This window comes from Mastigoproctus giganteus, chromosome 1, assembly GCF_048544385.1.
Source record: "Mastigoproctus giganteus isolate SK-2022 chromosome 1, ASM4854438v1, whole genome shotgun sequence".
Lineage (NCBI taxonomy): Eukaryota > Metazoa > Arthropoda > Arachnida > Uropygi > Thelyphonidae > Mastigoproctus > Mastigoproctus giganteus.
Genome location: NC_143575.1, coordinates 41,849,047 through 41,873,090, shown reverse-complemented (window position 1 = coordinate 41,873,090; position 24,044 = coordinate 41,849,047). Strand labels below are relative to the sequence as shown.

Sequence of the window (24,044 nt, the reverse complement as noted above, 5' to 3'; positions counted from 1 at the left end):
CACGGCAGACAACCAAAGAGATACCCTCTCTCCTCACTGCTGATTATCATTCATGGTGAGTGCTGTGGTGTCAACAACATGCTGGTTGGACACTTGAGGACTGGAAATGAGTGTACTGATCAGATGAATCCAAGTACCTGGTGCAACACACTGATGGGTGCCCTCATGTGTGGCTTAAACAACACGCCCGCACACGCAGGCATATGGGAGTTCCACGGCAAACAACCAAAGAGATACCCTCTCTCCTCACTGCTGATTATCATTCATGGTGAGTGCTATGGTGTCAACAACATGCTGGTTGGACACTTGAGGACTGGAAATGAGTGTACTGATCAGATGAATCCAAGTACCTGGTGCAACACACCGATGGGTGCCCTCGTGTGTGGCTTAAGCAACATGAGTCCATGGACTTATCATGCATGGTATCCATTATCCAGGCAGGTGTCAGTGGTTCTTAATATGGGGTAAGTTTTTCTGGCAAGAACTAGGACCCATGGTGGTGTGTGTATGGACATTAGGACCCCCGTGGTGAGATTTACCGGCAGCTCTTAGGAGCCATGTGCATCCTGCCAAGTTGCATTTTTTCCTGGACAGAAACGGGATCTTCCAAGAAGATATAATGTGCTGTCATCGACCCACACTATGCACAAATGCTTTGAGGAACACAGTGAAGGTATTACCCATCATGATTGGCCTCCAAATTTGCCTGACCTCAATGCAATTGAACACCTGTAGAATGTTTTGAATGGGAAGTGAGGTGTATTGACACACAATTGTCATCTATTCCAACAGTGTGGAAATCCTTGCAGGCAGCATGGCTGCAGATCCCTACAGATGCCTTCGACATCTAGTAGAGTCAATGCCTGGACAAATAGTGGCTATTATCCATTCAAACGGTAGCCCAACACCGATTAGGGTAGATAGTTGTAATACAGTGATCACTCAGTGTATAATAATAGAAAATGCAATTATACAAATGAAAAATAGTGGCCTGCTTTTCATTAAATGACTAAGGGAATTGAAATTAATACAGAAGGCCTACAGTGACTTGTTAATAATTTATAATATAATTATTTGCAAAGGAAGGATTACAATTCTAGTCTCTAAGGTAACTGAGGCTGCACTTGGAATACTGTCTAGGTACAGAGGCCATACCTAAAATGAGACATTGAGCTTCTTCAAAAAGTTCAAAAGTTGGCAAAGCACCTGTTAATCGGCAAGAGGCTGCAAGTACAAGGGGAACTCTGCATATGTGGTCAGCAGATAAGGTGTGATAATTGAAGTTCATAAGATAATGTTAGAACTAGGAGGTATAAAAACAGTATTGTAGGAAGTTTATTCAGCTAGAGGTTGTACCAAATACTCTCTGTAGTTGTACCAAATACCAAAGAGTTGTACTTATACCAAATTTGGTATAAGTGAATTTAATACATGCAAAAATTCTCCCAGGCAACAATAACATCAATCATTGGAATAAGTTGCTTCCATGGGTAGTTAAAGGTAGTTAATGCCTTGTGAAAATTCAAAGGCCTGCTGCATCAGTACTTATTGGAAGGGGGAGAGAAACTTTTTTTTTTTTTGGATAGTGCAAGCCAGATTCCTTTCTTGCATTGTATGACTAGTACTAATTAAACTGTAATCCTGAGTGTACACATAAGACAATCTAGCAACTTTGCTAACAGTTCTTCAATTTGCTTTTGTGATTTTGTAAGTGACTTTTATGGTGGCTTTCTTTCATTTATAATATTGCAAATTTGGTATAAGTGAAATTTAATACATGCAAAAATTCTCCCAAGCAACAATAACATCAAATATTTTACTTGCCCTAAAATGGGAAATTCAGATATTGTACTCAGTGATTTTTAGCAAAAAACAAAAAGTTAATCATAACAAAGAAAATTCAAAAACCTTTAACTTTTATGACAACTGCTAATTGATAATGGTGTCTTCGTATGAAGAAGAGATATAACTTTTGTACAGGGTGTTTTCAAAAATAAGTACAAAAATTCTGGGATGTATTCTAGGGTAAAAAATAATTAATAAAGGGTGGGGCGAAAGAGATATCAATACATGTCTGGAAATGCTTAATTTTAGAGTTATTACACTAAACTTTCAAAAAGGCATACAAACGTACATCTCTTATGCCAGGTTCTTTAAATGACACCACAGGAAGCAGTCAAGGGGAGGGGTTCCTGTGGTCCAAAGAATCACCCCAACCTGTCCATTGGAGCAGACAAACATCAAGGTGAGTCCTTACTTATCTGAAATTGGTAGGGGTTCTATCTTGAGAGCTGCATCATGCTTTGTCTTGAGAGGAATCATCTTTAAGGAATCCCAGCAAAATATGCTGTGCTTGGTTGGTCCAATTAATTGATTAAAAGTATTGCACCACACATTAATAGCGAATTGTTCTCAATGGACCCAAATCAAAGTTGTGCCAGTATCTGACTGGCAAAACTAGGATTTTGTGCACGATGACAGAATCAACAACTGCACTTTCTGTAAATGACAATTGTACAATTGTTATCACTGAAGAATTCACAAAAGATAAGTGGGGAGAATTTGCAGAGCAGCAGCACCAGTTTTTGGGTACTTGTTTGGGGGACCTACTTGTGCCATGCTCAGAATTTTGTCTTCAATATCACTGTGAGCTTGTGGTTGGTAACCTTACATGATAAAATGTAGACCACTTCCTCAAAAAGCTATCAACAGACAAACATTCAATAATTTGGCAAAATTCTATTTAGGAAAGTTTGTAGTCTAATCATCTTGCTTCAAGCGAATTTCCTCAAATTGTGAATATATATGAGGGGCATATCTACATAGTCAATATGCCCAATTAGAAGATAAAGCCACTGCTGTGAAACTAAACAACACTATTATTGAATGACATATATCAGCAAAAGACTAGAATTATACATGGAGCAGGCATGCTGAAATGGTGTTTCAAAAGTACACTGGTGTTCAAAGAAAGTGCATAACCCCTTAAAATTGTGTTTTTTTTTTTTTTTTTTTTTTTTTTGGAAGTTGTTGGCATATCGGCTTCTGTGGCCATAATGCATCTCCCAAAGTTTTTGCAGTACTCTGATCCAAGCCCGAGGCAGGATTCGAACCCGCGACCTTTGGGTTGCCAGGCAGGCACTTTACCCACCCAGCTAGCCTGGTCAGCCTTAAAATTGTAAATGTCACCCGAATAACATAAGTTTATGGCAATATTACTTACAGATTGCATCAGATAAGATTGACGCATAGGTCACGCAATATTGCAGCTATACAAGCACACTCTGCAAGAGTGCTATTGTTGCTTTATGTGAGGAAGGATTTTCTTCCCGTCATATTGCTTATAGAGTGTCTTGTAATCAGTCGACAGTAAGTATATTTCCTTTCCAAACTCAAGAATACTGGTTCTGCTGATAAGAAAAAAGGAACTGGATGCAAACGAGTCTCTATACCAAAACAGGGCCACGTTTTTAAGTGCTTATGCCTTAAAAACTGTAAAGCTTCTTTGCCTGAGCTGAAACAAGAATGGGAATAACATACAGGAGTGGTAGCAACTGCAGTAACAGTCAGAAGATGCCTCTTCAAAAATGGACTTGTAGCCCATCATCCTAAGAAGGCCCCTCCTCACACAAAAAATGAAAAAGGCCCAATTAATTTGGTGCAAAGAGCATGTAAATGGATCACCGAGCAGTGGAAGTCAGTTATTTTCTCGGATGAGAAGAAATTCAACGTTCATGGCTCTGACGGGAGACAATCTTTGCCATAGACATGAAGAATACCATCCAGACTCTATGGTGTCTAAAGTGAAATTCCCTACCAGCCAAATGATATGGGGGCACATTTCATATCATGGGGTAGTTTTATAAAAGGTTCCACAAATGACAATGGATACCTGGTTATATTGGAAGGCATATTGCTGCAACCATTAGAGACCATTTCAACCTGCCAAGTAACTGCATCTTTCAGGATGACTTTGCTCCTTGTCATCAGGCGAAAAGTGTAAGTAGGCATTTCTATAGTTACTTTAGCTTCACTTCTGCATTAGAGGTTCGACAGTAATGTGTTTACATTTGTTACAGGTGAAAAAATGGTTGGAAGAACGGTCCATTACAACTCTTAGCTGGCCAGGAAACAGCCCAGACCTGAACCCTATAGAGAACTGTTGCCATCATCTGAAATCTACAGTTGCCAGAAAGACACCAAAGACCCTTTGTGAACTTCAGGAAGCCATAATTCATGTTTAGAACCAAGAACTATCAGTTGATTATATTCAGAAATTGATCCTGTCAATGCCTCAACAGTGTGCTGCTGTCATCAAGGCCAGAGGCAGTTCAACTAAATATTAGTTTGCACCTGGTGAACCTTTCATTTTGTTTTCCATTTAAAATGATAAATTGAGGGCTTCTGATAACATTTCAGCCATAACTGTCGTGTTAACAAAAACTGTTGTATAAAGATTGCAAATGCTCATTTTGGAATATTTTGAGAGCACCTGTCAAATATTACTTAGCTTTGCCTTAACTATTAATAAATATCTTTTGTTTATATTTCTATTTGGGTTGCTAGTCATTAATGTAACATACCATCGCAAAAAGGGTTAGAAATGTGAAATTCCTAGGTGATGCACTTTCTTTGAACACCAGTGTATATGCAAAACATTCTGGGATGTATGGGTCCAAAATAAGGAAAAAAACCATAAACATAAGTTCCAAAATGTCTATTTTAGATCCTCTTCATTTTGAGATTGCATTCGTTCAAATAACACAACAATATCAAAATATCAATTGTTCTGACACACTCACATCTATTTCCCTCATTCCAGGTTACAGACTGCTCAAAATGATTATTTATAAATCACTTTCATGCATATACACTGGTGTTCAAAGAAAGTGCATCACCCTTTAAAATTGTTGTCCGAAAAACTTAAGTTTACGGCAATATTTCTTACAGATTGCATCAGATAAGATTGACACACGTAGGTGATGATATAATATTACATTAGCTGTTAATTTCAGATGTATAAGCATGCTCTGCAAGAGTTGCAGTCATTCCTTGCTTGTGTCAGGATGGCGAGTTACATGCAGTTGACACCACGAAGAAAGAGTGCTATTGTTGCTTTACGTGAGGAAGGATGTTCTTCCTGTCATACTGCCTATAGAGTGTCTTGTAATCAGCCAACAGTGAATAAATTTCTTTCCAAACTCAAGAATACTGGTTCTGCTGAATGGAAAAAAGGAACCGGATGCAAACGAGTCTCTACACCAAAACAGGACTGCGTTTTGAAGCCCTTATGCCTTAAAAACTGTAAAGCTTCTTCGTCTGAGCTGAAAAGAGAATGGGAAGAACATACAGGAGTGGTAGCAAGTGCAATAACAGTCAGAAGACGCCTCTTCAAAAATGGACTTGTAGCCCATTGTCCTATGAAGAAGCCCCTCCTCACACAAAAAATTAAAAAGTCCTGATTAATTTGGTGTAAGGAGCATGTCAAATGGAACTCCGAGCAGTGGAAGTCAGTTATTTTCTCGGATGAGAAGGAATTCAACCTGCATGGCTCTGATGGGAGACAAACCATTCGCTGTAGACGTGAAGAATACCATGGTGTATGGTGTCTACAGTGAAATTCCCTACCAGACAAATAATATGGGGATGCATCTTTCAGAATGACTCTGCTCCTTGTCATTGGGTGAAAAGTGTAAGTAGGCACTTCTGTAGTTACTTTCCCTTCATTTCTGCATTAGAGGTATGACAGTAATGTGTTACATTTGTTACAGGTGAAAAAATGGTTGGCAGAACAGTCCACTAGAACTGTTAGCTGGCCATGAAACAGCCCGACCCGACCTGAATCCTATAGAGAACTGTTGGCATCGTGTAGAATCTGCAGTTGCCAGAAAGAAACCAAAGATCCTTCATGAACTTGAGGAAGCCACAATTCGTATTTGGAACCACGAACTATCAGTTGATTATCTTCAAAAATTGATCTTGTCAATGCTTCGACGGTGTGCTGCTGTCACCAGGGCCAGAGGTGGTTCAACTAAATATTAGTTTGCACCTGATGAACTATTCATTTTGTTTTCCATTTAAAATGATAAACTGAAGCAAATCGAGGGCTTCTGATAACATTTCAGCCATAATTGTTGTGTTTACCAAAACTGTTGTATAAAGGTTGCAAATGCTCATTTTGGAATATTTTGAGAGCACCTGTCAAATATTACTTAGCTTTGCCTTAACTATTAATAAATATATTTTGTTTATATTTCTATTTGTGATGCTAGTCATTAATGTAACGTACCATTGGGAAAAAAGATTAGAAATGTGAAATTCCTAGGTGATGCACTTTATTTGAACACCAGTGTACACACAATAACTCTGAAATAGGCATTTTGGGACAGATGTTTATGGTTTTTTTCCCTTATTTTGAACTCGAGAATACATTCCACAATTTTTTGCAAATACTTTTGAATCGCCACACACACACACACACACACACACACATATATATATATATATTAATATTTATAGTGGGTGCAAAATGATGCAAGGAAGTAAGTTTCAATGCTTCAGTAAAAAAAAAGAAGGAAGGAAAGAAATGACCCACTCCGTTTTGCCCATTTCTTCTAATAATTTGTCCAATCCTTTTTAAATTTATTCAAACTATTCACTTCTACAACACAAGATGGAAATGTATACGATCAATTAAGCTCTGGCTCAAGGCACAACTATCCTGCAACCTTCTTTCTCCATTTCAAATTTATATCCCTTTGAATGTGCCATATGGAAAAGGTTAAGGGTGCCATAAGCATTTAGTTTTCTAAATCCATTTAAAGACTTCAAAAACTTCAGTCAGGTCTCCCAGCAGACCTGATTGATGCCTAGTTTCCAAATGTTTCAGTGGAAAAGGAGAAAAATGCATTTGATGATTATAATTATCAAAATGCACAGAAGCCCACATTTGGTATAAACTTGTCTGCTATCAAGTTACTACAGTGGGGGGGGGGGATTAAGCATACTAAAACAGATACTAGGAGAATGCATTCTTTAACTAAGAATGCAAAGAAAAGCAACAAAGAATTCATTGCTTTTCGTTATATTAAATATATTATATTTAAAAATATATTTTGTAATGAAGATAGGTAGAATGGAGCAGAACCAGAATGTCTGTCTGGTAGAACAATAAATGGCACCTCCATAGCCAGGTGGGCAGGAGCAGCAGTGCATAGCACATGCTTCTTCATTAGACCGAGGTTCGAGCATGTGACTACCAAATACGGAAGATGCGGAAAGGTCAGGGAATGGCCACCACATATCCCCGGAGCAATATGGCCTTAGTTGCTAATGCTCCTTAAAAAAATAACAAAAAAAAAAAAACACAGAATACAGTCAGTCCTCGTATAACACGTGTTTACATTGCACAAATTCAATTTGATCATACACGATTTATAAATAGGGGAACGATATCTTATATAACATGAACCGAATTCGCTTATGCATGATTCGCCTTTGTGTTTACAAGAAATGACAGTCGAACGCAACACAATAGAAATGAAGAGAAGATTCTGAAAATGTATTTATGTGTTTTATATCAGTGAAGGGGAAACACATTTCACCATAATAACGTAAAAACCAACACAATTCCAGCTATCGGTATAATCGCAAATGCAATTAGATCGAGTTTACTACCAATTTATAACAGATTCCACTAGCAGGAACGCAACTGGAAATTGTTTTAATTGTTTTATGGTAGTAACCCCCAAAAATGTGCTTTAGTAAAATGTGAGGTGTTAATAGTGTATCTCTGCCTTTACGGTGTTGTTTATTCAGTTGCTACACGCGCGCAGCTTTATGTGTATCAAGCGTGTCTCGTTTTGTAATTGTGCTTTATTCCCTAAAAATGAATAAAATACTTAAAAGGTGTGAAAAGGAAGCGTCCTGGTGAAGACACTGCAGATTCAGAGAGAAAAAGGAAAGCAATATCGATAAACAGAGGCGGACTGGGTCAAAAATTCTTACCCGGGAAAATTTGTAGTTGCCTCATACTATGGTTTATGGCCAAAATCACACCGGCCTCTGGCCCACCGGGATTTCCCGGGTAAGGCTTATGGCCAGTCCGCCTCTGTCGATAGAGAAAAAAATATGAAATTGTGAAACGCTTTGAGAGAAATGAAAGACCATGTGATATTGCACATGCTACAGACCTAAATGAGGCAACGCCGAGAATTACAAAGAATGCAGAGAAAATAAAAACAGCTTTCACAGCAGGAACAACTCAAAGTGTAATTAAAATCCATTAGAGACACAAAGAATTGGAATAGATGGAACAGCTGTCATCTCTTTGGATAGAAAATCAAACAAAAAACAAGTTTGCTTACGACAGAAGCAAAAGCATTAGCAATAATAAATTTTATTACGTAATAGTCATAATAAAATACGTAAGTATTTTTTTACAATTATTTATTGTGTTTGGTAATGTTTTGGTTAAAAATGTGTGTTCAATCTTGGGTCGCTGGCACCTAACCCTATTTTTCCCATAGGGCCTGTTGTTTATATTGCACGAGGGTTTCTAGGAACACAACTATTGTGCTATACGAGGACTGACTGTAAATGATATAGAATAGAATAGAATAGAATCTTTAATTGCAGCAATGATAGACATACAATTAGTCCCGTCACGGCATGGTGGTGCCAGGGGTTAACAAAACATATTTACAAAAGAGATACACATGAGAAAAAAAATATATACTAACTGGGTGTCAGTATTCAGATTAATTATGGCGTTGTGAGTAAACATATAAATACTAATGATATTAATTGCACACAAACTGTGGCCTTGTTCGAAAATTATAGGATCGACTGGTGGGGGAGGGAGGAAATATCATGTGTTAAGTCAAAAATGCAACTGTCTGCAGCCCTGCCCTAGGTGGGATTTTATGAAGCATGCTTTGTTGATTAAATCTATCTAGGCTTGATGAGAGACTGCAAGGCTTTCAGGGAGAGATTTTTTATCAGAATGGACACCATAGTTGGTAAAAATAACTTTGTACTGATGGTATGCCACTGAACAAATAAATGCATGAGTCTGAATACAGCAGGTAGAGCCAAATGGTCTCTTCTTATGGGTTGGAAACATGTTAGTTGAAACAAAGTTTAAGTTGTTGATCCTTGAGACTACAGTTCAGCAGTGATCTGTAGTCTTAAGGATCAAGTATGGGAAATGATGTCATGAAAGTAATGTTCAAGAGGCTAGCAACAACACAACATGCTTCAGTAATTACAAAGGGATGCATCAGAGCATTGAATAACAAGCAAATACAAAGTTTAAGTTGTTTATATAATATCAGGAATACTGCTGATAAAATGGTCAAATTTGGGATTTTGATTATATCATCAGCATCTACAGATGCTGATAGAATAGTATCAACTGAGACTCGATATTTTGGAATAGAGGAAAGATGGGTTTTATAATATGCATATGAATGCTAGGCAGGAACACAGGGGAAGATGGTTATGCTTCTAACCAAAAGTTGCCCTAATATGGCAAGACTGATTCCTGATTTGGAACAATTTCAGGAGAGCACTGAGTCTGTCTGCCACAAGAGAATAGTAAAGTTAAGTTGAGAATGGGGGAGGCCTGCTACAAATTGCATAAGAATTAGTATAAGTTTCTATATGCAACCTGAATAGGCAAATAAGTTGGAGTGTCTTGTTATAGGGAATTTCAACCTGGCACTAATTGTCGACTGGTAACTTATAATTCATAATAGTTTTGATAAAATGGTTATTAAGGAAAAACATCTAAATAATTGTAAATGTTATCACAACAACAGTTTAGAAACAATGTGACTACAGGAGTCCAGTCTATTACAAATGAAGAATTCTTGACTTATTCTATACTTAAATAAATCTAAAAGTAGAGATCAAAAAGAGTGTTGGTAAAAAGAATTTTTACCAACACCCATTTTACCAGGTGTGGCCAAACATTGAAATTAGTACAAGATACAAGAAATTAGTACAAGAATAGCCAAAGCAGAATTTAAACAAGGCATTTATGGTTTAAGTTAAAATAATTTTTTTTTCACTATTTTTATAATATTAAAAGTAGAATCAATAGAGTGCCAGTCTTGGATAAGTGCTGTGAAATCTAAACGATGAGAATTAGTCCATGTTCCATTGCCCCTCTTACTTCTAGTAGTTGCTTTCTAGAAGATTTTATATACAAGTTTATGATCTAAATTAGTGAGTATCCTTTACACTATACGGGATGTGAAGTTTGAAATACAGTAGGAAAATATATTCCAGTTGTTTGCTAAAGTGAGGGACAGTTGGTAAAACTTTTAAGGTGGCAGCCTGAAATTTATGAAATTTAAAATGCAAAATTTTCCATCTTTTGCACTCTATTCTTTTTATTAGACAAATTAATGTCTGAACAGTGACCATTTAAGTCTTATATGGGTGGTAAGGGGAAATTGTGAGAGAAGGTTTATCTACTGGCATCAATCCTTGTGTTCTAGTAATTAAGGCAAAAGTTTACCAGTCCAAAAGTTGTGGGTTTGATCTTCACTGATGCTAAATATGTGTATTTTTTGTTCATAATTTTCAAAATTTATATTTTACTTTTTGTTTTCTTTCCTTTAACTAATTTGCCATAAAAAGTAACAATTGTGAACAATTTTAATTACTAATCAACTCACTGACCTAAGTCGATAAATAATAAAGTATGAAAATATTTGGACAACAGGTGTGGCCAAATGTTGAACTATGAGTCTAATAAAGTAAACAGATGCTGTTACTATATTTCAACATACAAGAAATTAGTTTATAAAAATATTATAAACAAAGAAAGCAAATAAAAAAGAATAACACAAAAGAAAAACTAAAACATAATAAAAGTAAAAATTAAAACAAAAAAAAAAAAGTGAAAATGCTACAGAGCAAAGGGTGGGTTTTGAATCTTGACCTTTGGACTAGGAGGCTTTAGCCTTAACCACTAGGACAGAATAGCAAACATTTTCTACCCTACATGCCAAATATATGCTAAAACAAAAATATAATTTTGTGTACCATGGAAAAAAAATTTTGCATTCCATAGGGAGGAAAAAGAAACTGACTAAAATTAGTAAGTGGTTTTTATTGTTATTATAAGAGATAACAATACTTGAGAGTATTTAATGAGAACTTTGTTTTGCTTTATTTAAGGAATATATTAACATAAATTTAAATTAAATCAAAGATCACATAATGGTGCACTTCCCTTGCCAGATCATGTAAAAGAGCAGGGGAGTACAAAATCTGATACTCCCCTGCTCTCTTACAGTGGCATTCATTATTACAAGGCTTTACTGTCAGCTGCTAGTAAAAAAAAAAAAAAAAATCACATATGTATGCTTGTCCTGGTAAACACAGAAATTTATAATATTCCTTCATCAAATCCTATTAATAATTCAAGAAAAACTGATATAATCCCATTCTCACCATTATATGAGAACCAATGATGTCTATAAAGAACACAAAATAACTATCCATATTATCAAAGGATGACTATTAACTAGATTATGGTGGAAATTTCTACCACTGAAATGGCCAATTTTAGGAAATCATTTCACAACCCTTGGTAGATACCAAAACTGAACCACCAATGAAAACCCTTATTAATCAATACTACCATAATTTTCATGCTTAATTTTTTTGCATCCATTTAGCTTTAATTTATTTTAAATTTCATTTCTTTATAAGGCTTAGCCTTGAATATTTAATATTTAGTGTTTTTTGTTACTCGAAGTCTCTCACTAGTAGGGACGGCGTGGAATTACAATCCTGCATCGGGTAATACACTTTTATTCTTTCTTAACTTTCTTATTCTTATTATTTGTGCTTCCAAGCTATTAGATTATTCAAGGGTAAAGAAACTTTCTTGCTATCCTTGCCTTTTTCATCATCTCTAGCAAAATTTTAATTCAGTTCATAATTCTTCTCCCCCTTTCCAACTCACTTTCAACTTTCATTTCTTTCCATTTTTAGTTCAGCTTTGATTTCTTCCTGAAGTTGTAGAATGCTTTTGTCCAGCAAGTATAACATGAATGCTTTCCAATTCACTTTCATTAGAAATCTTTTTATGCAAATGCCTAGCTTCCCAACGATGACTTGCCAATTAGCACTGAAACAACCATCTGGGCAATAGCAGTAAGCATGCTACTGCCCAGAATTATGGAAATTATGCTTTTCATAATTTGATTAATAATTATGCAAAATTACTGTGTTCCTTTGGATATTAGCAAGTTTTGAATAATGAGGTATTTGCTCATGGTTATAGCCTTGTATGCAGAATGATCACACTGCGAGAGCTGATCACGCTCCCTATTAAAATGCCTATATCATACAGAACTGGTTACAGTCAATTCTGCTATAACATGGACATACATATGTTCCTAAAAATCTCCGTGTTATGGTATTTCGTGCATTAAAAACAACAGGGCTTATGGGAAAAATAGGGATGGGCAGAGCACTCAAAAAAAAAAAAAAAAAAAATGTTCAGTCTAGTAAGTAAAACTCTAAAAAAAGTTAAAAACGCAATAAAATTGCTAATGCAGGTTTAGACATCTTAAATTTCTAATAAATTAATAAATATTACACTTTATCTTAACAAGATGTGTTCTGCTGATTGATTTCTTTTTTTTTGGATTGTAAAATAGGAATGAAGAGAATATTCTGAAAATTTATTTATGTTTTTTTATATGATCGAAGCTTTCATGGAAGGGGAAACACATTTCACCAAAATAAAGTAAAAACCCACACAATTCCAGCTATTGGTATTATTGCAAATGCAGTAAAATAGTTTACTACTCATTTATAATGATTGCACTAACAGAAAAGCCCAATAAACCAAGAACTGCAAATTGTTTTTATTGTTTTATGACCTTCAGAAATGTGCTCCTCTGCTCACGCTATCCCATCTCAAGAAATTTCTGTTCAAACAGAAAAATGTAAGCTCCTGAAAACTTGAGTCGCCCTACAACAGAAGTACCCAACCACTGGTATGTGAAGTGGTACCGGTATGCGGGCTGTTAATGAAACCACCTGCAATTTCCCTCAAGGGGGAGTAAACTTTTTAAATGTTAATATCTTATTAAAGCCAAAACTTCTTTTTATTTTTCACAGTTCATATCTATGCGAGTATTTCAGTCTTTCTTCTTGGAAAATATACCTCTTTTCTTTCTTGTACTTCTTAATTCAATAGAACTTTATTTCCCCTCTTTTTTCTTCTTATTTTATATGGCCAGTCTTCCTTCAGAGATTGGTTAGTGAACTTTAAAAGTATTGTTTGCAGTTGTAGCGATTTCACAGGTAATTAGAAATTATGACACACTGCTATCCTAATTATTATATTTTTATTCCAATGATAAAATTAATGCTTTTAAAAGAAAATTAAAACTAATGGAATAGCAGGTATTAAAAAACAATATTAGCATGCTATCATATATTAGCATATAAGAAAATAGCATATCTATGACCCAAAATGTGACTGACGACATCCACGAACATATAAAAATCTTTGCACACAAGTTTTGAAAAATATTTCCAGGAAGACTTTATAGCAGAATTGGATTAGGAACCCTTTCATATTTTCGAATGAGATCCCAGAAGATGTGACGTACAAGGAGTCATTAATAGATCTGTAGTTGTTATTTGGTTTTTAGGAGCATTAGCAACTAAGGCCATATTGCTCCGGGATATGCGGTGGTCATTCCCTGAATGACGTTTCCGCATCCTCCGTATTTGGTGGTGACGGGCTCGAACCCCGGTCTAATCAAGAAGCGTGTGCTACGCACTGCTGCTCCTTCCCACCTGGCTAATTAATAGATCTGACAGAGGCTTAACACTGAAGTTTAAGAGTTCAAACTTAACAAAATTTTGGCCTGCCAAGAATATCCCCTATTTTCTGAGCAGGCACTGAAAGTTTTAATGCCATTTAAATTAGACTTACTTGTGTGAGGCTAGATTTTCAGCAATGACCACAATGAAAAATAAATATAGAACTTATATTTTCCTTTATATCTTAAGTTTTATGGTTTGCAGCTTAACACTTTTGGACATCAACGTACAAAGATAGAAGGATAAGTCATGGGTGGAGGGGGGGGAGAGAGAGAGAGAGAGAAATAAGAGAAACTGATACTTACTTTATTATCTTCCCAGTATTTTGCTAAAACTTCATCACCGGCCTTTAGAGGGTGTTGAAGCAGAGGCTGAGGATCACAACTTGACACTAAAACAGAAGGCTGTTGTTGAGATTTACAAGATGTGTACCTATTTACATTTCCTTCTTTATTAGTTGGATTATTTCCTACCTTTGGTAAATCCGTTTGTCTACCCATATTCCACACAGTTTCAGATGGAGAAGAATTCCATCGATAGTCCTTAATTCTAGGATTTGGCAGTTCTGATTTTAAATCACTGTTAGATGTAGGATTAGTAGATTTTAAGTCATTTGTAGAATAATTTTTGCTTTCTGATGATGTCGACGATGACGACGACATAGCATTTTGGTTGTTATTGTTGTTATAGTTCTTTTCTCTTCTAGATAACCTAGATTGATTTTTATCATATCTCAGTTTATCATTTGACCTTTGTTTATCTTGGTGGTTCTCACTTGAGAATGAAAATTTTGAATACCCGCTATTTGTTCTCTTAGTATCAAAAGCACCACTTGTAGATGTGTGAGTCCAGGATGAAGTAGGAACTCTGTTATGATCCACATGAACCGATATTTGCCTGCCAGATTTATTCTCAAAATTTCTTTCCGGTTGACTGCTGTGTTGTCCGTTTGCAGCTTTAGTTCTAACTTTGTCATTAACAAAACCCTAAAAATGAACAAATTATTCTTTTAGAAAATTGCTACAATTAATTTATACAAAAATTAAGTTAAATTCTGTAAGAAAGCTCTGGGGGGTAGGGTTGGTTGGTTTATATCAATATCAAGGCAGCTCATTACGCTAACATGAATATGCTCTGGAGTATATCTGTGGTAGACAATACTCTCACAGTGAAATAATGCTGCCAACAAGACCTTCATTTTACTGCACACTTGCCACACTTCTTGGGATAAGAGGGAAGGAGTCTTCCACTGGGATGGCTACTGTTTGGTTTTGTGATCAATTCGTAAACCCACGTTTCATTTCCAGATATGATACAATTAAAAAATGTCTCATCTCAAACAAACTGGAAACAATCTGTTTAAGGTGAGACATTTTTGAGACAAGACGAGATCATCTGCAGTGGCACAGGAAGAGAACTGCTTGGGGACAAAAATGGTATCATGTCTTCTTGAGTGATAAATCACATTTCTATTTGGGATCCACTGACAGCCTCATGTGTATCTGGAGACGTGATGGGGACAGAGATAATCCAGCATGCATCAGAGAATAGCACACTAGAACACCTAAAATCATGGTTCACCCCTGGTAATTATAGATAGCACAATGGCAGCAATATATTATGTTGAAAACATACTAGGACTAGTGCTTCTGTCCTTTCTATGCTCTATGCCAAATGCTATTTCTCAGCAGGACAATACAGCTCTCATATCCCAACAATGCCTATGTGATTAATGCATGCTTCTTTGGCTCGCACACTCACAAGACCTATTACCCATTGGTCACATTTTGGATATAATGGACATTCACTAACCTCCACTTCTCTGCCTCCCCCTCCCAACAGTGCTGCCCAACTGATAGCACACACAAAAATTGTGGCTCAATGCTCACGAAGATCACATATGCCACCTTTGATTCCTTACATGACATTTAGCTGCTTGTATTTCTGCTCACGAATGCCATATTTCATATGATGTGAACTGTATTTTGTAAAGCTGAATTGATACACAAACTTAATCTTTTCTTATCTGTATTGATATCTGCACAGCTAAGAACTTTTGAATCAAAAAAGCTGGAGATCAGGCAATTGTAAGCAGGAGGGGAAAAACAAGAGATATTTTGAAAAATCAGGAGGTTTTTATAAAGCCCACACTACACTAGAAGTTAGATTTCACTGACAACATACACATTTTATATTAAAATGTGGATAGGAATGTTTACCAGTATAGTATGCTTTCACAAATTAGCTCATATGGGATCTTTCTATCTGTGGATTTCTGTTAAAAATCAACTGATTTTGATTGCTGAGAGGCCTTTGCCCTCTTCAGAAATGTTGAGTCAATATTTTGTTCATAATAATGGCACTGTTAGACTTTATTGTCAGGAGCATTTTCAAAGCTTCACCAGAAAGAGGATCTGAGAGCAATTTTTTTGTTTTTCTCACTTGGCTACATATTCTCTCACACTTAGCAACTGCTATGAGGAACTGTTAAAATGCAAAGCATGACCTGAGATAATTTGTTGTATTTCTAGCTTCCTTGTACACTTTTCAGTTCCCCAACCAAAGATCGATGTACATCAATTCTTTCTTTTTTTGTAATAGCATCTGTTAGGCTCTCACACTGAAAACAACAGAATTGATGCTGCAAAGCATCTTTGCTTCATCTCTTTCTTTATCTTTAGTGACACTAAGAAGTACTGGAAACTTGTCCACAAAAAATTTCAAATTTGAAAATGATGCACTGTCAATTGATGAAATTTGTGCTACCTCAGCATTTACAAGAACATCATTTTTTATGAGAACTTGTGCACCACGTAGCATTTTCTCAATGAGCAAAAGAAGAGAATCTTCTCTTCTTGTTTTAGATTCTCCATCTTGGCAGTAGAAATGCCAATAACTAAGCAGGAATCATCCTTTTGGTTTAGTCTGCTATGGTAATCAACTTCCAAAATGGAAGTAGAAGACTTAAAAACTATTGATATTACAATTTTGCACATAACATTCTTTAACATGTGTAGGAGTAAAATGTGAGGCAACTGGGATTGAAGAGCTTAATTCAGAGGAAGATTATGCTCTTTGACAAGAGACAAATACACACCATCACTATGAAATTTTACCTCTATTTTTGCATTTCTTTCTACGCACTGTATATTGCCCCTAATATACAAATAAATAAATAATAAATTTTCTGTTTATACTCTGGGATGATCACGTAAAGTCAGTGGAGTTCACAAGATACACAGAATACAAGAACATCACACTGTACTGCAGTCACTAAGCTATAGTATTTTTGAAAATATCTGATTACACCATGTTTCTAGTTGCTTGAAACTGAAAAATCACATCTTCTACTGTAAAATTCCTTTTCAGATTTCACAATACATGAAAATCTTGCATATACCTTTGGAAATTATGTAATTTTTTCTTTGGCACCTTACTGAAAGCCTTTGTTAATTAGCTTTACATCACACAAGTACTACGAAATGATCACACATTATAAATGTCTCAGCAAGTGGAAGAATACCATTCACACGAGGGGGCATAAATTCAAGTTGATGAAAGGTGGTTGAAGGCTAGATGTGCAAAAGTTTGCCTTCAGCCAATGACTGCTGGAACAGCTTCCATCTGTTGTGGAAGTGGATGGGTGAACTGTGTTTTTTTTTTTCAGTTGATACTATATAAGCTTGTTTTCTTGCATTCTTTGCTATTACTGCTACTACAACACTATTATCTTGCATTTATATTTTGAAATGTAGACTAGTACATCTGACAACTAATTCGCTAATGAAAATACACAGAAATTCAAAAAAAAATTTTTTTTTTTAAATTATGATTTTAACACAGTTTTACTATGTTCTCTTGACAGTGAGGCAGAGAAGGGGTCAAATGAAGTAAAAATGACAGATTCTCTAATATAGTTAGGAAAGAATGTTACATAGTTGTTTTCTATTAAGATTATTACTAAATATAATACCACTCTAAACGTGGTACAAGAGTGGTATTATATTTAGTAATAATCTTGACAGATTCTCCATCGTAAATCTGGAGAGTTGGCAGATACGTAACTGTAACTTTACTTATTGAGCTTAGAGAATACATTCCTTTTAGGTGAAGCAATTTCAGTGACATGCAGTATATTTTGGAATAAACTAATCCTGTTTATATTAAATCTTTCACAACAGATTAATTGAAAGTATTCTGCTCTAGGTTTTACCCTTTAATGACTATATTAGAATGAAATTAGAACACCATTCCACAAACATTAGATGGCCATACGTCATTTGCACATTGGGATTTTTCTAAGTTTTATAATAAATCCATATATATCAGCAATTCAGGAAGCAGTATACAAGTTTCATTTTACAAATTAAATTGTTTTTCTCTACACCTTAGACATAGGATAAGCCACATGTAAGTTTAATAAACACATTATTATCCTTTATGAATACACCTTACACATATAAACTGATTTTATTTACAAAATCATGTGTACTGATCCCTTTCTGGGATTCTCTTCAGTCGGCATTAATTACAATATAATTAAAGGTTACATGGCTGAAACTGATGGGAAAATGTCAAGTTAATTAAAAGATTTTAAATAAGCTTAAACTTTTATATACAGTTGAACTTGGTTATAACAAGCACCAAGGTACTGACAAAACTTCCTCGTTATATCCGTTACTCACTATATCAGTGATAGCAGAGATGGGGGGAACCCCTGGGGCTATTAAACAATGAACACTTTATATTAGTGATTAGTTAAATTTACCTCCTCTTTTTTTAAATTCTCAATAACTTGATAAAAATATAGATTCAAAATACAAAAGAAATATTAGAGAGAAAAAAAAAATAATAAGTACATACCTACATATTATTTGTATTAATATGCTTGTATAAACTACAATACACAATATAAAACAATTTTTGTCTGTAATTAAAAACAATACTATTTAATAATAAACACAATTTCAATTAGTCTTTATTTATGAATCTTAAAACTGATGTTTGTTTTAAAGATTTCACTTTGATATTTGTTAAGTTTTTCCTTAAAACACTCAACATGTTAATAGTCTCATTACTTAGCTAAAATAAAATCTTCCTGCAATCCAGCCTAAACATCTCTCCCTGTAACTTGAATTCATGCCTCCTAGTTCTAGAATCATTTAGACCCCATATAACGTGGGAAAAGGCGAAGACAAAGAAGAAGACTTCTAGAATCATTTAGAACCATGAAAATTTCATCCTCATTCATCCTCAGTTCCTTCAAAAAAATTGACTAATGTGTCCATTGCACCTTGAGCTTGTGAGATTGTCGGCACTGATTTTGATTCACTTTCAATTGTCATCATATCATCACAATCTTCATCTTTACCATTGCTGTTATTGTCTTTGTTGAGCACAGCATCTACAATGTCCTCTCTGTAGGAAGACCACTAGTTAATAAGTTGTCATCGACTCGTACAAATTCATCGATGTTATCTGTATTAAAACCAACAACGTTGTTACATAGCAACCATTCGGATAATGGTAAGTTGTTTTCTTCATTTCCATCTTCTTCATCTGCGATTGAAATTTCATTTGAATTTAATACCGATTTCTTGAAGCAATTCGATATGGTTGTCAAAGTAATGTTGTTCCACACATCATTCAATAAATTTATAGCATCCAATACCAATATAGACTCGATAGGTTTCTGTTCTCTTTGACTGATCAGATGTAGAACTAGAAATCTTTTTTAAAATCCTTTCAAACTCTTGATTACACCTATGTCCATTGGTTGTAAAACTGATGTCGCATTGGGAGGCAGAAACACTAGTTTAATGTTGGACAAATTTTGAATCTTGGGATGTGCAGGACAGTTATCAACTAACAAAATATTTTTCTTCTTTTTGAATAGCTCCTTATTCCAATCATTCATTTATGTATTCCCAAAAATTATCCTAAGTCATCCAAGTTTTCTTGTTTGCAGTGTAATCCACAGGAAGTTTCCTTATGTTTTTTAAACACCGAGGTTTTAATGATTTTCCAATAACAAACATTTTTTTTTTTTTTTTTTTTTTTTATCAGTTCCTATTTGTGCATACAAGAACTGTCAAGCAAGCCTTTGATTTTTTTCCACCAACACATTTTCCCTCTTTGAATTTAAATGTATTGTCTGGTATCAAATTATAAAAAAGTCCTGTTTCGTCAGTGTAGTAGTAGTAGTAGCAGCAGCAGTAATAACAGAGGCAGGTGATGCAAGAAAGCAAACATATGAGCTTATGCAGCATCAGCCAAAAAAAAAAAAAAAAAAAACAATTTCATACAACCATTTCCTCTAAAAGTTTGTCCAGTTCCTTCTTGAATTTATTTAAGCTATCAACTTCCATGACAACAGATGGAAGTTTGTTTCAGCAATTAACCACTCGCTGGCTAAAGGCAAATTTCCACACATCTATTCTACAACTGTCTTTCCTCAATTGGAATTTATACCCCCTCAGGTTCGTAATCTGAGCAAGTGGAAGAATCCCATTAGAATTCAGCATGCTCAACCCATTCAAGGTTTTAACACACCCCAATCAGATAGTTTCCAGCGTAGTCTCCAGCTGTTGCAATTTGCAGAACTTAAGCCTTTCTTGGTAAGAGGACTCCTTCATTCCCCTCACCAATCTTGTTGCCCTTCTCTGTACATGTTCAAGCAACTCTACATCTTTCCTAAAATGAGGCCTCCAGACCTGTACGGAGTACAGGTTTGGAGGCCTGATCATTGCCTTATACAAAGGGATAATCACCTTTTCCCTGCTAGCAAAATTCCTGTATATCATTGACAATATCCCATAACCTGCTCTGGCAGCCTGTCTGCATTTCTCAGAAAACTTCACATTATTGCACAATCACTCCCAGGTCTTTTTCATTTTCTACCACCTTAAGTGTGGTACCACATGGTTGGTAGGTTTCTCTGGGGTTACTTCTACCCATACTTTGGGTAATACTTTACATTTGTCAATGGTAAACTTCAGTTGCCACTTCTCAGCCCATCTGCCCAAATTTTATAGATCCTGTTGCAGTAGCACAACTGTTGTAGATGTCTTCGTCATTGAAATCTTTCCTGATTTCTGCCCAAACACAGCCAATCCGTTCATTTGCCATTAATGGATCTGCAGAATGAGATTCTCCACTAATTTTTGCATAAATGATATTATGTCAGTTTTTAAATCAATTCAGCCAAATGTTATTACACACAAAATCGTTGGGCCCAAATTGTTAGCAAATTTTTCCACTTGAGCTTTCAAGATCAGACCGTCTATTGAATGATTTGATTTTTTTTTTTTGATTTGGTAGTTGTTGGCGCATCGGCTTCTGTGGCCATATTGCACCTCCCAAGTTTTTGCAGTACTTTGATCCAAGCCCGAGGCGGGAATCGAACCTGCGACCTTTGGGTTGCCAGGCAGGTACTTTACCCACTCAGCTAGCCCCCGTCTATTGAAAATCCAGCACTTTTTTTGTTTGGTAAACCATTGAAGTAATGCTTCATCAATGTTTGTAACCTCGCACTTTAATTTTTAATTTTTTTTCCCTTTTCGGTTATGTTCTTTTCCAGTGCTGATATGTAAACATCTTTATTCTTCCACAATGTCGATAAACTTGAAGAGGACAAAGAAAACTTTCTACACACTCCAACAATTTTTGCACCACGTTCTAAGTCAAATAATTTCAACTTTTTCGCGAATCGAGAGACACCTTCTTTTGTTAGTAGACATGTTTCCGAAAGAGGAGTTCGTTTCTAACTGATTTTACTTTAAAATGATAAAGTGATCTGCATACAAAGTTCTTAGAAGTCCCATTTCCAAAATTCTTATAAGTCCCTAAATAAGTATGTTTCAGTGAATAAAAGACATTCTGTAAATAGAGTAATGCAACAAGCAGAACGGCAATGCACTATTGTATAGCCCCATCCCCGGAAGAACAAGGTCATAAACTGGCCGCTAATCCAATGCAGATGGTCATAAAGCTAAGTCGCCCCTTTCATTTTCGTCTATCCGAGCAATCAAGAATTTTTGCATAGTTGCCAAATTTTGTTCGGTATATCTATGTAGTAAACTCGTTATAACAGTGAGCGATTGTATGGGAATACACATAAATTAAAATCATTATGGCTTTTTGCTCATTACAGCCATGATCTTGCTATTTCCGTGCTCATTATAACTAAGTTCGACTGTATTGTTAACTTTAATTTTTTTCTTCACTACTAAATCACTTCCCTAAATACTTGTACTCCACTACAGTTCTTATTTACAATTACTTAAAGAATAAGTCTGAGCTTTCAAACTCATCACATATACGCTACATATAATTTTCTCCTGAGTTGCTTTTCTTCTCTTTCTTTTCATTATCTTCCCTTTTCATCTTTTGAATTTTTGATGAAATATATTGTGCATTTGCAAATTCTATTTATTGGTTAGTTAGCCAATATTAATGGCACAGGAAGCTCTTGATATTCATGAGCAAATATTAAGACCAAAGCCTTATGGGGAAAAAAAGTAAAGGAATAATTAGCACTAATTAATAATTTTTTATTCACTTGTTAATTGATCATATGTCAGTCTTGACTTATAAAGTTAAATCAGATTAATTATATAATACAAAAGTTCCCTTCTCAAAATATAATTGCAAAATTTAAATGCTAAGTGCCTATTTTTATACTACTCACTTTGTTAAATGTTAAAGTAGGAGATGAAGTACTCTTCCCAGTATTTATAGTATTTATAGTATTTGTAGAGTTTGTAGAGTTTCCTAAAAAGCAAAACATTTTTCATTACAATTTCAACTTTGACTATAAGTTGTAACACTACCAAAATTACTTAATAAAATAATATATACAGTTGTGCTCCTGTGTCCACTGATTCAGTTACCTGTGGTTAGCCACAGAAAAAAAAAAATGAAAAAAAAAACAAAAAACGTAACACGTACTACTTGAGTGTCCAATACAATGCTTCCCTTCATTTTTTATGATGTCAATTTTAAATCGAATAGCTTCCCTTTGTTGTGTATGGTCTGGTCACCAACATTATAATGGTTCTTTAGAGATTTAACGGATGCACCATTTTCAAACTTTTGAATAATTTCAAGTTTTTGTTTAATTTGAAAGCACAACTCTTGCGTTTGCCCATCATTTTCACGATTTCTAAACAAAAAAAAAAAATTCCGACATCCTTTACATAAATAACAAAACAAAATTTGTCCTTTTGAGGTGTGATGGAACACAACAATCGACGCAACGCACTAAAACAAACTAAACATTTGGTCTCTCTTTTTTTTTTTTTGTTTTGAGCAGTAAGTGTGAAAACAGCGGGGGCTGCAAGATAATAGGTGCACTAATCTCCCAATGACGGCTTATAACACCAGTTCTTGTCGCGTGGCCGCCCCCGTAGCCAGGTGGGCAGGAGCAGCAGTGTGTAGTACACACTTTATGATTAGACCAGGGTTCGAGCCCGTGACCACCAAATACAGAGGATGCGGAAAGGTCAGGGAATGACCACCGCATATCCGCAGAGCAATATGGCCTTAGTTGCTAATGCTCCTAACAACCAAATAACAAACAAACAAACAAACAAACAGTTCTTGTCACTTATTTTGTAAATAAGCGACAAGTTTATACCTATTCTGTATATCTGTTTATACCTATTCTAGTTATTACTTGAATTTTATGATTTCTGGTTTCTTTTTTTTTTTGGTTTTTTTTTTTAAAATTTGGAGTCTTGAAGCATCCCAGTTAATCGCGAGTCTGCTGTATATTATTATTACCGCATTTAATGTTGGTAAAGTCTTACAGTGTGTTTAATTTATCAATTAAACTTTATTATACGTATGTATGTACAAGAAAATCACGTTATATATGGGGTCAGCAGGTGTTCGCTTATATCTGCGGTTTCAGCCATCCATGGTAAGTCTTGGAATGTATCCCCCGCGGATACGCGGTCTTACTGTATATGTGGTATAATAGTAACGGATACAGATGTTTAGCATAGATTAAGTCATTAGTTAAGTCATTAAGGATTACAGACCTGGGTTACTACTATATATAGTAGAAAGAACTCAACGACCATAAAGAATTGTAGATAAGTAAGTAATGAATGTGGTAAAAGGAGAGTTGATAGTCTTACAAAACTGGAAGTCGAAATTATGAAATAAAACAAGGGTAC

At 35.4% G+C, this 24,044-nt stretch overlaps 1 protein-coding gene across 1 annotated transcript in view; it reads right to left on the bottom strand.

Moving 5' to 3' along the window:
- Positions 1–24,044, bottom strand: part of Tdrd3 (Tudor domain containing 3) — a 147,081-nt gene that overhangs the window by 5,404 nt on the left and 117,633 nt on the right. Inside the window, exons 10-11 of the mRNA XM_090379789.1 lie at positions 22,553–22,635; positions 14,169–14,849 (exon numbers count right to left, since the gene is read on the bottom strand). Coding sequence (XP_090235915.1) covers positions 14,169–14,849; positions 22,553–22,635 — 764 coding nt within the window. The remainder of the gene's footprint in view (positions 1–14,168; positions 14,850–22,552; positions 22,636–24,044) is intronic.